General features: G+C 41.6%; 2 protein-coding genes and 1 long non-coding RNA gene across 6 annotated transcripts in view; 1 reads left to right on the plus strand and 2 right to left on the minus strand.

The window, feature by feature from the left end:
* LOC143011077 (proteinase-activated receptor 3) overlaps positions 1-3,770 on the minus strand; it is a 55,962-nt gene extending 52,192 nt beyond the window's left edge. Inside the window, exons 1-2 of one of the 2 annotated variants that reach the window (XR_012964886.1) lie at positions 3,461-3,770; positions 1,972-3,162 (exon numbers count right to left, since the gene is read on the minus strand). Coding sequence is in view for 1 of the 2 variants with exons in the window: in XM_076163765.1 (XP_076019880.1) it covers positions 2,111-3,162; positions 3,461-3,527 (1,119 nt within the window). In the remaining variant the exon portion in view is untranslated. Of the gene's footprint in view, positions 1-1,195; positions 3,163-3,460 lie in introns of those variants that run through there. The other variant, XM_076163765.1, reaches the window with a different exon arrangement.
* Positions 3,163-10,621, plus strand: LOC143011076 (proteinase-activated receptor 1-like). 3 transcript variants are annotated; one of them, XM_076163764.1, is made up of 2 exons: positions 3,163-3,238; positions 9,192-10,621. In XM_076163764.1, exon 2 carries the CDS (start codon positions 9,335-9,337, stop codon positions 10,442-10,444), a length of 1,110 nt encoding a protein of 369 aa, XP_076019879.1. In that variant the 5' UTR covers positions 3,163-3,238; positions 9,192-9,334; the 3' UTR covers positions 10,445-10,621. The 3 variants fall into 3 exon arrangements, with proteins under 3 accessions (XP_076019879.1, XP_076019876.1, XP_076019877.1); XM_076163761.1 differs by lacking the exon at positions 3,163-3,238 and adding an exon at positions 8,564-8,843; XM_076163762.1 differs by lacking the exon at positions 3,163-3,238 and adding an exon at positions 8,565-8,843 and having other exon boundaries at positions 9,196-10,621.
* Positions 10,622-11,751: 1,130 nt separating this feature from the next.
* On the minus strand, positions 11,752-13,193 carry LOC143011078 (uncharacterized). Its single transcript, XR_012964887.1, has 5 exons — positions 13,113-13,193; positions 12,576-12,763; positions 12,354-12,499; positions 12,099-12,249; positions 11,752-11,892 (listed from the first exon to the last, which is right to left on the minus strand). It is a non-coding gene; the product is annotated as an uncharacterized LOC143011078 (long non-coding RNA).
* Positions 13,194-15,152: the final 1,959 nt, after the last annotated feature.

Here is a 15,152-nt window from a genome sequence, read left to right on the forward strand (position 1 = left end):
CTTTGCTCTCTCCTCTCTCCCCTCGCTCGACCCTTCTCTCCTCCCAAACCTCGCTGGAAGCTTTGCTAGACTGCCCTGCTTTTGTGTCCTTGTCTGTGTGTGTGTGTGTGTGTGTGTGTGCACGCGCGGACGTGTGTATATGTGTGTGAGACTGTGTACAGTACAGACAAACCCTTAATAGGGAATAGGGTCATCATTTATATGAGATCACAGACACACAAAACGGTGTTAATTCACTTCTCATTTCTCCACACAAAGGTATTTAGACCGATTTAGAGAACTTGAACGTCACATAATCACACGATGGAGTGAATCTAAAAGCCATGATGACATATTTCTATGACAGATACGCTATTGCTACTACAATGTTGATGCTTTCTCTCTCTAAAACGCATAAACGATCACACAAAAAGACTCAATACAGTTTAGAGTAGCATTTTATTAGAAGTATCAGTATTTTGTTGTGATCAGAGGCCATTTTGTGTGAATTTAGATCCGTTTCAGCATTTCTTTTATGAAGCTTTTCCCTTATTTTTCCAGCTGTGTGAGGCAAAGTGAACGCATTATCCTCTGACACTGGAGTTGTCGTGTTTTCCATTTCACATTCTGTCGTAATCGAAAAATGTGTTTCAGAGGTACGAGTCCGGATCGCTAATGAGTGAGTTTGAGTCCCCCAGTCCCCCCCCCCCCCCCCCGTTTCAGTGTCGCTCCTCCCCGCAAACGCCCTCTTTGTGTGCTGGACAAACTCGCTGTTTCCAAAACGAAATCTTGCATGTTTGTTACTGAAGTCCTTCTGTTTTGTGTGTGTGTGTGTGTGTGCGTGCGTGCGTGTGCTTTTTTTCCATGTTGGTGTCTTTGCTGTTTCTCTGCAGGGGGAAACAGACATGTGACTCCGGGGTCAAAGGTGAATGTAACCACTCTGGTGTTGTCATATTTGTTGTGGACAGGTGTTTTTATTCTATTGAGTTGACTTCTTCTTGTCATTGTGAAAGGGCATGCTAGTGGTGAGGTGACTGTGTGTAATACCAGATGTTATCCAGCAGGGGTCGTCAAATCTGCTTTTTTTTTCTGGAGGGGGAAAGTCTCCCCAAGTTCAAAGATTTAATACTCCTTATTGTAAAGTCATTTACCAAATGTTGCCGTCGGCTTTCAGATTTGAAAACCTCTGCTATTCAACAATATGTGGAGGTGTGTGTAAAAAAAACAAAAAAAACAAACCTGTCCTTGATATGATTTATTTTGATAAGAAAAGACAGGACAGAATGCAGTGTAAAGGTGGATTCCTCCGGTGTCGACATATGGAATAAAGAGTTTCATTTGAACAGCTTTGTCCCTTCTATTGCTTTCCATCCACCAGCAGGTGGCGCCGTTTCTCCACAACTAAACCAGAGGCTCCATTTACAAGGTGACAGTTGAGTTGATCTTCAATTTTGGAGTTTACGATTCATTTCCTGATCATGTTAAGTGAAAGAAAGCTGGGGATTAGAAGTCTCTCACATGAAACACGATTCCCCATTTTACAGACTGAATAGATTAACGCCTTGCTCAATAACTGCTTTCCTAACGTGACATGACTTTCCAAGAAACGGTTCATGAGTCATTGTCACAGCTATGAATGAAAGTGAGCTAAGAGAGACATGTACAGGCTTTACACTTCGACAAAACAAGTACAGTTCTCTTTGATTGTGTGTGTGTGTGTGGGTGTGTGGGGGGAGGTGGAGAAAGCTCTTTACAGCTTATCCTGTCACAAGCTTGATAGGAAATACCACAGTTTCATGGTCACTTTCTATTTAAAGAGTTGAGGTTAACAGCTGATTGACTAAAGTATATTTACATATATTACTAACAGTGTAACACAGAACAGAACAAAGATCATTATTCATTTGCAAACAAACAACTGCATCAAAGACAAAATAGCGAAGATGTAACAAATCTACAACAACATGAGGAGATATGAACAAACCTATAAACCTAAACTATGAATCCCCATATGAATAATTTCACATTTAATTTTCCCTTTTTTCCTTTTTCTTCTCTTTGATTTCCTGCTACAGAGAAAAACACGTAACGCTCGTGAGGTCCATTTTCTGAGTGCTGGTGTAGTTGAGTCTTAGGTTGATATCCTTTGGAGTCGTCCCTTCAAGACCCTAAAATATAAACTGGAGCCAGAAGACCTGGACATGATCTGGAAGAGGAAGGGGTCCAGACAGGAATGGAGGCAGCACAAACACACCGCCAGGTTAAAGTGCATGTACAAACTGTCATTGTCAGCCACAAAGAGATGCACGTAATGGATGAAGTGCAGGACTCCAGCGGGGGTAAAGCACAGCAGGAAGATGACCAACACTAGTGAGCTAGCTTTGATGTACATATCCCAGTCGTGGTGTGAATGGCTGAGCTCTCTGACGATTTGGACATAGCACACGACCGTGATCACCAGGGGCACTAGGAGGCCCAAAAGGGTCAAGACCAGGTTGTAGTAGAGCAGGAAGACGTGGGAGCTTTCACGCAGAGGTAGGACATCATGACAGGTGATGACTCCCAGCTGAGAGAGCTCATAGCTCTGCTGCACGATGAGTTCAGGGACCAGCGCGATGCCAAACACTACCCAAACAGCCAGGCAGGCCCCGGCACAGAGCGTCCTCTTTGGGAGTCTTTTGTACAGGAACGGGTGCACCACCGCCAAGTAGCGCTTGACGCTGATGCAGGCCAGCGTCTGGGCCGAGCAGTACAGGTTGCCATAGAAACAGGCCGTGACCACGCGACAGGCAGCCTCTCCAAGCCCCCAGTTGTTTCCATGGAGATGGTAGTGAGCCTTGAAGGTGAGGGAGAGGAGGAGGAGGAGGTCTGACAGAGCCAGGCTGCAGTAGAGGATCGCAGACGACACCTTCCTGACTTTAGTGACCAGTGCGCACAAGATGGCAGCGTTGGCGGGAATCCCAACAGCAATGACCAAAATATAAATAATGGGGATGACCCTCGTGCTGAGAGGGCCGCGGAGGTACGCCACTGTGCTGTTGCTTAGTAACTGCAGTTTGGGAGCGGAGGGGGATGAAGCCGGTTGTTGTGTCCCAGACTGGGAGAGGACGCAAGGGGCCTTAACAAGATCTGCTTTAAATGTCCTGGGTGGAGCTCTGGCCTTGGCTTTTCTTCCTTTGCATCCTTCCAAAACAGAGGACAGAGCAGAAATGAACATCCATAAGCAAAATATTGATCACAGGAATCAAAATCACAACAGGTATCTATCTATCTATCTATCTATCTATCTATCTGTCTGTCTGTCTGTCTGTCTGTCTGTCTGTCTGTCACTGTATCCTGTCACTGTATCCTCTTCACTTCAAACGTCCGTTAGACAGATGTTTCTAAACAAATAGTTAAAAGTGAAACGGAAAACAATTCAGTCCCAACTGATGTCGCTGCTATAGCTGAACATCTCTGAACAAAGCTGAGAATCTCTTACCTTCCTGTTGAAGTGAGACTTGTAGACAGAGAGCAAAGCCCAGGAAGAAGAGAAGAAGTTTCCCCATGTTGTCTTTTTTGTCAGTTTTCACTCCACTCCTCACCGTCACAGGCAGATGTCAGTTGGTTACTTTCTGATCGGCTTCCCGTGTTGTCACTGCTTTTACCGCCCTCACTCCTCCGCTGTGTGTGTGTGTGTTTGGAGGCACAGTAACCTCCCCTTTACTGACAGTAACACTCCCTAATAGGCAGGGAAACAACATTCGCTGGGACTCTGCAGGAATGTTGCCTTCCTTTGCTTTTCTGTTTTAAACATGCAGAGTCTGAACTGATGAGGTAACACACCCCGATCTTTAAGCCAATCAGATTCATTTTTGGGTTTTCTGGGGTACAAAGGTGGCAGTGTTGCCGAATGAATTGATTTTGTTTCATATTTATCATGTACTTGTTACAGGACATATTTAATCTCGTCTGACTTTGTTTTCTGACATTTACCCTTTAGGAGGCTCATGCTTTGACTCACTGACTCCTTTGGACATCTAGACAAGCTTGCTGTTAGATTTCCTCCCTCCTAGTGACAAAGAAAAGCCAAATTAATCACAAAATGACTTTAGATCCCAGCAGATTCCAATTCTGTGGATCCATCAGGAAGTTAGAAGGAAGGAAGGAAGGAAGTTAACATGAAGTCACAAGTATTTGCACATATGTAACTTTTGATGTTGTATTGTTGATACACACTGTAGTTACACCGGTTTGTAATGCTGACATGTTTTCTTGGGTTGCTTTGTTTGGATCTGTGCTGTGTCCCGGTATGGATCTGGGTTAAGGTGACGCACACAAGTCGGCCACTGGGCCATCAAGGAAACGACTGTCTGCACACGATAAACTTTTGTTCGGTTCCATTTTCCGCTGAGTTTCTTACACGAAAATAGCATTTCCTTCCTGTGACACCTCCACTCGTACACACAGCTTGAGATTCTGTTCTGTTCTGTGCTCAGATCCGCTTTTCAGCTGTCAAACTGCCTTCAATAGGATCTTCTGTGTGCTAAGTGAGCTATGTGTGTCTTAACACACTTTGAGGATGAGTCATTTGTGAACCAAATCTGTCATATTTGGAAAGATGACAGCAAATGTGTTAGGGAGTGGGGGTTCAGAAAAGTGAGAAGTTTCTGGTTTCCGGCTGCCTTCATCTGCTAGAAAGGTATCATAGGTTTCATATGCGTAGACTGAAGCGGAAGTGTTTTAGAGCATTGTATTCTCTGCACACCAACATCTCACGGATTACAGCTGTGACCTGTGATCTTGTTTTTGTGGTTTGTTTGTTTATGAGTCTGTGGGACTCCAAAACCCCCCTGAGACACTGAGACGGACCCTCGCTGTGCCCGCACTCCGCACTCCGCTCCCCGCCTGTGACGAAAATGCTGATGTAAAAACATCAGCGCTGACTCGTGACAAAAATAAAGATACAGAATGTTCATGGCTGCGCAGGAATAGCATCGTAAACATGTTCTTTCTACGGAAATGGTCTGAGAACACGACATTCTGACATTTAACAGAGAATTTGGAGTTTCTGAGAAGATTCCTGAGAAAATAGATGATGGAGTCTGTCATTTATTGCTTTTCCATTTGGATTTGTGAATGTACAGGCCTGAACTCAAACTATAAACTATCTGCAATTCAACACAAAGAAGAACAAAACAAGAAGCTGTCATTCACTCATATTGCCTTAGATGTAATAATATAATTAACAGTTCATTTAAATGTTGTGGTTTGTTTGGTGTGTTCCTGCATGTGACGTATGTTTTAAAGGTTAATTCAAGGGTTTGAATCAAAACACACTTATATGTAATGTTTTAGGCGCCCGGAAATATAGAAGATAACACTGAACACACAACAATTCAAACAAATTGTCAATTTTCAAAAGTACAAGAAAATAAACAAATAATTATTATGGGACAACCAACAGATCAATCTGTCATCAACACAGTAATTAAACCTCCTTTCAGAACACAACATTTTTGCTTTCCATCTTGTGTTCTACGTGTCTGTCTGCACTCCCTGTTTCCCCCACCAGAGGGCACTATCATGCTGTCGGAAGTGGATGAGCTCAGAGTTTTGTCTTCCGTGTTTGTCTTTATCTGTTGACATAATCTTTACAGAAAGTTTCTTGAACACACATTGAGGCCACAAACTTGGATCATTGATGGTAATTATAGATTAAGGATAATTGCTCAGCTAAGTGGCCAATTAACATGTTTTCAGTGTTCTGTATATTTGTTTAAACCATTCGGTGTAACTGTGACGCATTTCCCACCACATCCTGCTTGTCTAGTCTTGGTTTTTAGATTTCAAATAGTGTATACAAGAAATTAGAACTTCAAAAAACACTTCTATTGTTATCGTGACACTACAGCACCATACAGCCTGTGTAGTGGTGTGTGTAGTGGTTAATGACACGTTCGTGAGGAGGAGTGATGTCAGAGGGGCAAAGAGCAAGTGACCTGTTATTTGTTGTGTTCATTGTGTTCGGTGGATCTTGGACGTGTACTTGCCAGGTGTCTGTGCTTGTGGATCTCTTCCCTAAATTCAAAAACATTTTTGGTTAAAGTCAAAGTGGTACATGTGATTGAGTGTGTCAATATAGACTCCAGAGCAGGTATGATGACATCTACAACCTTAGTTTGACCTGCAGATGTGTTTGCTCAGCCTAGTTCTCCAACTGCAACCTGTCATTCCTTTCAATCATTTTTAAAACAAATCTTTCTATTATAGTCTTTATAGCAGTGTATTTGTGGTCATTTGCAATTATCTCTTATTATTGTTACAAAGAATCGCTGCCATTTGAATGAGCAGAGTATTTTCCTCCTAGTGATCATTTTTAATTTCAGACAGCAAAACTCAAGATTCATAACCAGTAAGCAGAGTTTCTCCCCACAAACTACATGTGCTGTGTGAGTTTGTGTGTTTGGAACATAATAGGATCACACAAAATCAAGTAGTGCAGGTCCTCTTTCTCTGTTCCACTCACCATGCACATGCACACTGAGTGTACACAATGTACACTTGTAACAGTGGCTAGGTTACACAATATGTATTAGTTCCATTTTAGGTCAGGTTAAAGCACTGCAGTATCAGAGAGCAAATGTTCCCTGGATAAAGGTCTAAAAGACATGAAGTTCCTCTTTTGCAGCACTTTTATTTTCTCTTCAATCGGAAGTCCTTCATGGAAGTGATAGCAACCTTCTTCCTCTTTCCCTTTCTCACATGTTAATCTATTCCCTCTCTCTTTCTTTTCTCACATGCTTTACAGAAACTGACTCAGATGTCTTCAGTGTCTTAATATCTGTCTCCTCTGCAACTGGAACCATATGCTGCCTGTGCTGACACAACCATGATGGTGAAGATGCTTAAGTAAGAATCAGAAAAGAACAACAAATTAAAGCTGAATGTGTGAAACAGCCTTGGGAACGCTCCAGTAACTCAATCCAGATCTTATGTGTCACAGTCAGTGTCCTACCTCCTCCTCCTTAGAGCAGGAAAGAGCTTTTGTTGGTTTAGACGCACCCAGCTGAAGGAGCTGTGTGAGCAACATGCCATGGGTTGCACTTTTGTTTTTGTACAAGAAATATAACAATAGTTCAGATTGACACAAACAGTGAAGAATGAGGGCATAATGTGGTGTAAAATCCATAAAACTGGAAACAGATCTTCCTGTTCTAAAAGTCCTTTCTTTGTGAGGAAATGGGCTGAGAGTGTGAGCTCAGATGCAGCATCCCAGCGGACACAGGGACTAACACACTCAGGATGAATGAGTCAGACGGCTCCCACCCCATCCTGTCCCACTGATCTCCCCCAGTCCACACACTCTTTCACAAACACACACTCTCTCTTTCTCTCTCTCTCTCTCTCTCTGCCACGTCCATACACACACAGTTCCCTATGGGCCTCTTTGCATGTAGCTCTTAATATCAATACAGATTTAGCTGAGGTAACACTGGTTTCAGACAGAGACTGCTTCATATGGGCTCCAAAACAGTTCAATGTCACACGATCTCCTGGGAGAAAGAAGCTATGTGAAAACAAACAGCCAGTTTATGTGAACGAAATCCAACACACACACACACACACACACACACACACACACACACACACACACACACACACAGTCCATATGTGGGCAAAAGGGACGTCCTCTCCCCTTCTGGCGTCATAAAACACGAACAACCACAATGTTTAATGAATAATTCATATGCAGCGTATAGCAGTAGAGTGCAGTTTGTTAATGGTTCACCTAGATTGTGTCTTAAACTGAATTCTAATGGTTTCCAGTAACTCTCTGTGTAACTCACCGTCCAGCTGATCTGCTGTAATAATGTATCTGACTGATACAAACAAAGGAAGTGCTTGATTGTCTCCAGGGATGCGCTGTTTAAATGTTTACTTTGAGCCATCTGCAGTTCCAAAAACACACATTGCTCAAAGTTTTTATCTCTCAAAATCACAAACTTCCCCTTCAGCTGGTTTCTCATATTCGGCACGGAACATAATCTAACTCTATATTACATTGAAATCTTGCCTTTGATGTTATTTCATTTCTCAGAAGAAATATCTCTTTGCTCCTTGAGACTGATTGACAGAAATCAAAGAATAATAACAATCAAAATGAGTTTGAGATGAGTCAGACACAGAATTAACTCCCAGCACTTCTTTTGTGATATTTAAATAATAATAAGATCCCTCAATTTAGACAGCAAACTAAAACATAATTCCTGTGACAAAATAAAGTATATATATATTAAATAATTGATTGGACAGTTTTATTGCACAACCTGCTATAAAATTTCACATAATGCATGAGTTGTTTGTGTTTCAGTTTCAGTTTCAGTGCTAATATAGACAAATGTCAGAGAGATCAATGTAATCAAACTGGATGTATAAAAATGAGAAATTTACAGGGAATTCAATCTCTTAGTCCCTAAAAACTGAAACCCTGAATTGCCTGTTGGTGTAATGTAAGTGTGAATAAGTTAGTTTGTGTGTGTGTGTGTGTGTGTGGGTGGGGGGGGGGGGGGGGGGGGGAATGACCTCAGCTGGATGGAATGCGTTGTTCAGCTCTGCGTCACTCTGGGCATCAGGGGGGGCGTGCAGACTGAGCCTGAGCAGACTGAGTCCGTTACACAGGGACTGGACCTCCGTGACGAGCCTGAAAATAGCCTGGACACCCGACAGATATACGACACAAAGAGGATCTACACATTTACACCTATATCCTAAAAGGGTTTCTTCTCTCTTACTGGAGTGTTTACATTTAGCAGAAATGCTTTTACACATTCTTGTACTTGTTGTACTTTCTGCACATTCTGCCTGTGCTGCTGATCAAAACGGTAAGAGGCACCAGGTTTTCCTTAATCCTTAATTCAATCTCATATTTGTGTAAAATACAGTGTTATTGTGTAGATACTGTGTAGATGTAACACAGGGACCCAGGGTGTGTGAGCTGTTTGCTGGGAAAGTTCACATGTATTTCTGTCATGTGATCTGGGTTTTGTAATATTTAGTCTATTTTCTTCTGTTAACTTCTGTAAATGTGAGTCAGTTATAGGAAATTACCTTTAACTATCTGGTGATGTAAACAGTTTGGTGATGAAGTGTAGTGGAGCTTGGTTTAATGTGATGACTAGATGATTAGGACATTATTTCAATTGGCATTAATCTGACCCCCCTCTCCTCAGACAGCTCAGTTGGGCCGAGAACCTTTGGCATTCCCCCTTCCTTCACAGATGAACCTCTGGACTATGATGCGGTCGACTTTCAAAACGGCGTTCCCATCAGTCCTAGAAATTCCCGGCCCCACAACGGAACAACCTGGGTTGGCATGAATGCCAGCAGGCTGCTCTCAGGTGAGGCACTGGTGTTTCTCACAGGCCCCATCTCCACCATCTTCATCCCTTCCTTGTACACGCTAGTCTTCCTCATCAGCGTCCCTCTCAACATCCTTGCAGTGGTAACCTTCACCCGACAGATCCGACCCAAGAAGCCAGCAGTGATCTATATGCTCAATCTGGCCTGTGCTGACCTGCTCTTTGCCATGTTGCTCCCCTTCAAGATCTCCTACCACTTTAGCGGCAACAACTGGATCTACGGTCCAAACATGTGCCGCGTGGTCACAGCAGCTTTTTACTGCAACATGCACTGCTCCGTCCTCCTCATCACTTGCATCAGCGTGGACAGACTTCTTGCTGTCGTCTATCCCATCGACTCTCTGGCGTGGAGGAGCCCGTGCAATGCAGCCATCGCTTGTGTAACCATGTGGATGTTGGCCTTTGCTGGCTCGGTGCCCCTGGTCCTCTCCGAGCAGACTGTCCACTTTACGGATCTGGGAATCACCACCTGCCATGATGTCCAGTACTTGGATGAGCTGGAGGGACGCTATAAGATCTATTTCACGACCATCTGCTGCTGCCTCTTCGTGCTTCCGCTGCTCATCACAGTAGTGTCCTACACTAGGGTGATCTGGGCGCTAAGGATCGTCCCGCGCGGCGTTGTGGGCCGCTCGCGCAGAAAGGCAAGAGCAGTGGTGATGGCGCTAACAGTGCTGGTGATGTTTGTGCTGTGTTTCACACCTGCCAACTGCCTACTGTTAGTACACTACCTGCAGTCTAGGGATGTAACCAGAGCGGATAACATCCCTGATGGCACCTATTCAGCCTATCTGGTGTTTATGTGCTTAGGGAGTTTGAACTGCTGCCTGGATCCTCTGGTGTATTACTTTGGATCGTCCCAGTGCCAAAGACAACTCTCCAGTGCATTGAGGTGCCAGAAGATCAGAGAGATCATCCCTTCATCGTCTGGATCATCCAGGAGCAGCAGTGGAACGACCCTCAAATCAAGCCTAAAAAATAGTTCCAAAACAAACAGCAAAGTCACTAAAATGGACTCATTTCAAGCAAGTCTGAGCAGCCAGTACAAGAAACTCCTGGTTTGAGTGAGAGTGGACACGAATCAAAGTGAATTTAATGACCTGATGATATTTTAGTGTTATGAAACAGTAGATCTGTTGTAATATGAAGACCAACGAAGAGCACAAAAGTGACCTGTAGGGTTTCAATGTTTGTTCTTTGTCTCAAGATTAAAATGAAGGAACAATGACTAAAACTACAGACTTCGAAAACAAATGTGAATTCATGCTTTCGTAAAAATAATGTGCAGTGCCTTTTGAGGGAAAAGTGAAGTCAACAATGAAGAAACAATGTGAGGAAGGAAGACGGGTGAGGAAGTCAGATAAGAATGTTTTCTTTCTGAGAAACACATTTCCTTGACTAAACATTTGCTACAGTAACATGCTTTTAAAATAATAATAAGCTGAACGTGAATATGTATATTTATATATATTACAATGTATAGCAAACTACTTATTTTGCCTCGTGTTTTATATTGTTTTATGTGTTTACCAAAAAAGTACATTTTGAAGCACTTGTGGAATTTTTGTATGAAGATGTAAAATACGTCATACTTTTATTAAATATACATATAAGATGATGGAGTGTCATTGTGATCCTGTTTAAAGGTTGATCATCAAAGAAAAGTACAGAAACATCCAGAACTGATGCATTACAGGAATATTATATATATTATATAATTATATATACTTATCAAAGTAGTGGCATAGAGAGGGCTACTTACATAAGTTGTGTTTACAAATAAGTGAATACATTCATTGTTTGTGCAAATTAGTTGAGCTATGTCATTTCATTTGGTGAAGGGTGCAGAATGACTTGGTTAAGACTTGAAGCTTGGAAAAACAATGACTCTGTCCGACCCCTGGAGTAGTTCTCTGCAGTCACCACCAGAGAGGAGCAGTGTACTACAACTAACACAGTATATATATGTAGGTGTGTACTGTGTAAATAAACACGAGAGGGAGTATGCATCCCCTTTCTACAACCACATATACCCCCAATACTTTGACTAATAACTACAAAGGTGTTAAATGGAGAACATACCTCCATTAATCCAGGATAAAATCTTTTGAAATTTCATGGCATATTTATTTTTTATCCCAGATCTCTTTGGTAAACTCAGGGTTACTGTATCACTTCTTGATTATTGATGACAACAAACAGCAATGTATTAAACATATACAGTGTATATATAGATGTCAGCTGTAATGGTTTTGTAAGTTGTAAGTGTTTCTTTCTGTCTTGACGACTGCTCATCATAATCGTTTGTGTTTCGTGAGGACATGCAGATGTACAGTGGGAACCTCCACCATCAAAAAGAACAGAGAACACGTTTGTTAATGCTGAAGCTTTATTGCTTGTCAATGTCATGTCGACACTGAATTAAAATGTGAACATCGTCACATTTGCATTTTCTTGGAACACACAAAGGGTCTTTCATAACTGCAGTTTACTTCACTCTGTTTTCCCCACCCTGGAAAACAGAACACATCACATTTATGTATGTTAGAATCGCATTTTAAATGAATGTTGAGTTGTAAATGAGTTTGACTGAGTTTGATTTTAATCTTTTGGTTAAAAACTATAAACATCTATGACCAGAGAGGATGTCAAAGTTTATCTTGTGAAGATCTGAACATTTCAAATTGTACTCCTCTTACATGTGTTCTGTTGACTTACCTTTATGATTAAATGCCATGCAGTTCTTGGAGCTCCCAATCCAGTAGTTAAGCATCAACTTGGAAGCCCTCATCGTCAAGCAGATCACGTCATTCACATCTCTGACGCTGTGCATTAATACCAGCTGACCACCTTTGCTCTTACAGTAGTGCTGAAATAGACAGTAATAAACAAGAATTACTCTTCATCACCTGTCTGAACACGATGACGTAATATTCAGAGTCTATTTCAGGTATGAGTGTGTGTTTCTCTTACCGATGCGTGGTCATGGGTTAAGGGCCTTTTGACCACCATCATACAGTGTTTGGAATCCAAGCGTTCCCATCCATTCTCATGACATGGCGTTGCAGGATAACGGAGCTGGCAGACCTGATATGCATTTGCCTCTTCCAATGCTCTTCCTGTAATGTAGAAAGAAGTTTGTCAGTTTTGGGTTCCTGCTTTCATTCTGGTAATTCGGGACTGTATCTTTCTTACTGCCACGGTGATGTTGAAGGGGATGGTAATGGTGATGGTGATGGTGATGATGATGGTGATGGTGATGGTGATGGTGATGGTGATGGTGAAAGAGGAAACCATCTGCGGACTGCAGTACCAGCAGTATAAGAATGGCAGACCACATAGCGAATGGCTCAGGGTTCACTGACTCTCACAGGAAGACACAACTGAAAAACATCACACAGTTCATCTCTGTTAGCAACAACAGCCAAACTCCATCCATACATCAATCCACCATTTCATTTCCCTAGTTTGGAAAAAACATCTTCATTTGTCTTTAGCAACATTACATTATGAGCATTTGGCAGACGCTTTTATCCAAAGCGACTTACATTACTTATATTACATTTACCACCCTTCGCAGACGGGGGAGCAATTGAGGGTTCGGTGCCTTGCTCAGGGGCACATCGGCATTGACTTGAACCGGCAACCCTCTAAGCTCTAACCACTGAGCTACTGCCTCCCAACACCTTGAATAAAAGCCTGATTTCTCCTAAATATCTAAAGAGGGCTTACCACTGTTGATCGCTTTCTTCTTCCCCGGACTGTGTTTCAGATGATTATCTGTCGCACTTTTATACTGACCTGTTCCCTTGAGGGCTTTTGAATGAACACATGACCCCTGACGGCTGTTTGCATGAATGAGAAAGAACAGACTTGAGCAAACAGACTTGAGGCATTGTTTGTTTGTTTTGTTCAACTGTTAATTGAACTACAGTATTTGTCATTTCGTCCTTGAGTTCTTCATATACTGTATATTATATAAATATATTCATATTTTCAGAGAAAGACGGCCAAACGCAGTCGATCACTTTCTTCTTCCTTCACAATAAAAGGCCACACGTTTGACCTGGTTATCTACAAGAGTCTGAATATTACAGTTGCATCCATTCTAGATGTAGCAGTCTCAGGCCACATCTGCATATTTGATCATATGACCTGGCTCCCTAAGCACGACAATGCAGTCAGAACCATTAAGAAAAGCATTTCATGCACAGAAGCGCGGTCGATATGTGAATCAGTCACTGACAGTAGAAAAGAAACAATTTCACATAATAACAACTCCGCCTATCTCTAGCAGCATCACACTGCCATGGACACAGATTTCCTCTACTGATCTAAAAGAGGTGATACTTTATTGATTCAAAACAAAATTCAAGTTGTAGTAACTTAATGAAATTGGCTTGGTAACTTAATTTTTCTCCACCTTGAGTTCAAGTCCCCTCCCCCCCAGGTAACATTCCTGGACAAATTCAGACAGTTAAGACTGTGTGTTAGAGGACCTGTAGCTGAAGAAATAAGTAACAAAGGAAATTTTCAAGGTGACTATAATTTCATTTACAAATAAATTCTACTAAAGCAATGTATTTGGGCATATTCTCAATTGTAATATGACCAATATTGGACCCATGCACAGACGTTAGGCTACACCTGCTAATACAGTTGATGGAATATGTTGTACTACTATATGTAGCTAACGCTAGTCATATTTAGCAGTGTAATTTGGCCATCCAACCCTTTATTTTAGCATAACAGTGAAGAATGATAAAGTTTCATTTGACAAATCTGCTCAGCTAGAGAGGGCTTTTCATTTGTGCTGTGGGGAGGAAAATCATGATTAATTGCTTATTTGTGTAACTGTCAACTACATTGTGTAATCTAAATTCATTTGCTCATTTCATCCAATGTTGCTTTTATGTCTATGTTAGGTGAGATATTTGTATTGTAAATTGGACTTTGGTTACTATTGTGATAAAACTTACAGTTTGAAAAAACTAGTTGACACAACTAAATTTTTTGAGTAATCAACTTTAAAACTTGTGTTAATGCTGCCAATTATTAAGTAAGCGGTAATTAAAATACGTTTGATTGTAGCGGAAATGCTAATTCCCCTAACTCAATGTAGTTTGTTGGTTAAACATAATTTCATTAGAAGTTGTCGTAACTCAAAAAGATTGATGCAAACTGTTGCGTTAATTTTTTTTGTTGAGCCAATGCTTTTGTTGTGTGAGTGCAGCAGCTAAACTCCCTTCACCCAGTTCCCACAAAACCGTTTAAAATGATGTTTTATATTATGTTTCACACAACATTTTGAATATTGTTAACAATTCTCTGCAATCAGGAGACCTCTATTCTTCCCTCCAACACTTTATTATTACACCATTAGTGAAAAAGAACAACTTCGATCCATCTGTGATAAGGAACTACAGACCAATGTCTAATACCCCTTTATGTAAAATACTTGAAAAGGTTGTTCACAAACAGCTGCATAGTTACTTACAGTATCACCACCAAATGTGTATGATGTTTATCAATCTGGCTTAAGCACTCAACTCTTTCAATGCTACTAACAAACCATACATTTTAGTATAACTGGACCTGACCGCAACCTTTCACACCGTCCACCACAACATTCTGCTCAAGAGAATTCAGTTGGGCTATCTAGCTGTGTCATGAACTGCTTCTCTTCTTATTTAACAGGTAGAACATTCTCTGTTTCTCTTGACAATCTCATTTCTGACAACCTTAACCTTTGTTGTGGGGTCCCACCAAGTA

Source organism: Genypterus blacodes, unplaced genomic scaffold (assembly GCF_046128005.1).
Source record: "Genypterus blacodes isolate CSIRO-AG114 ecotype Tasmania unplaced genomic scaffold, CSIRO-AGI_Gbla_v1 ptg000133l_1, whole genome shotgun sequence".
NCBI lineage: Eukaryota > Metazoa > Chordata > Actinopteri > Ophidiiformes > Ophidiidae > Genypterus > Genypterus blacodes.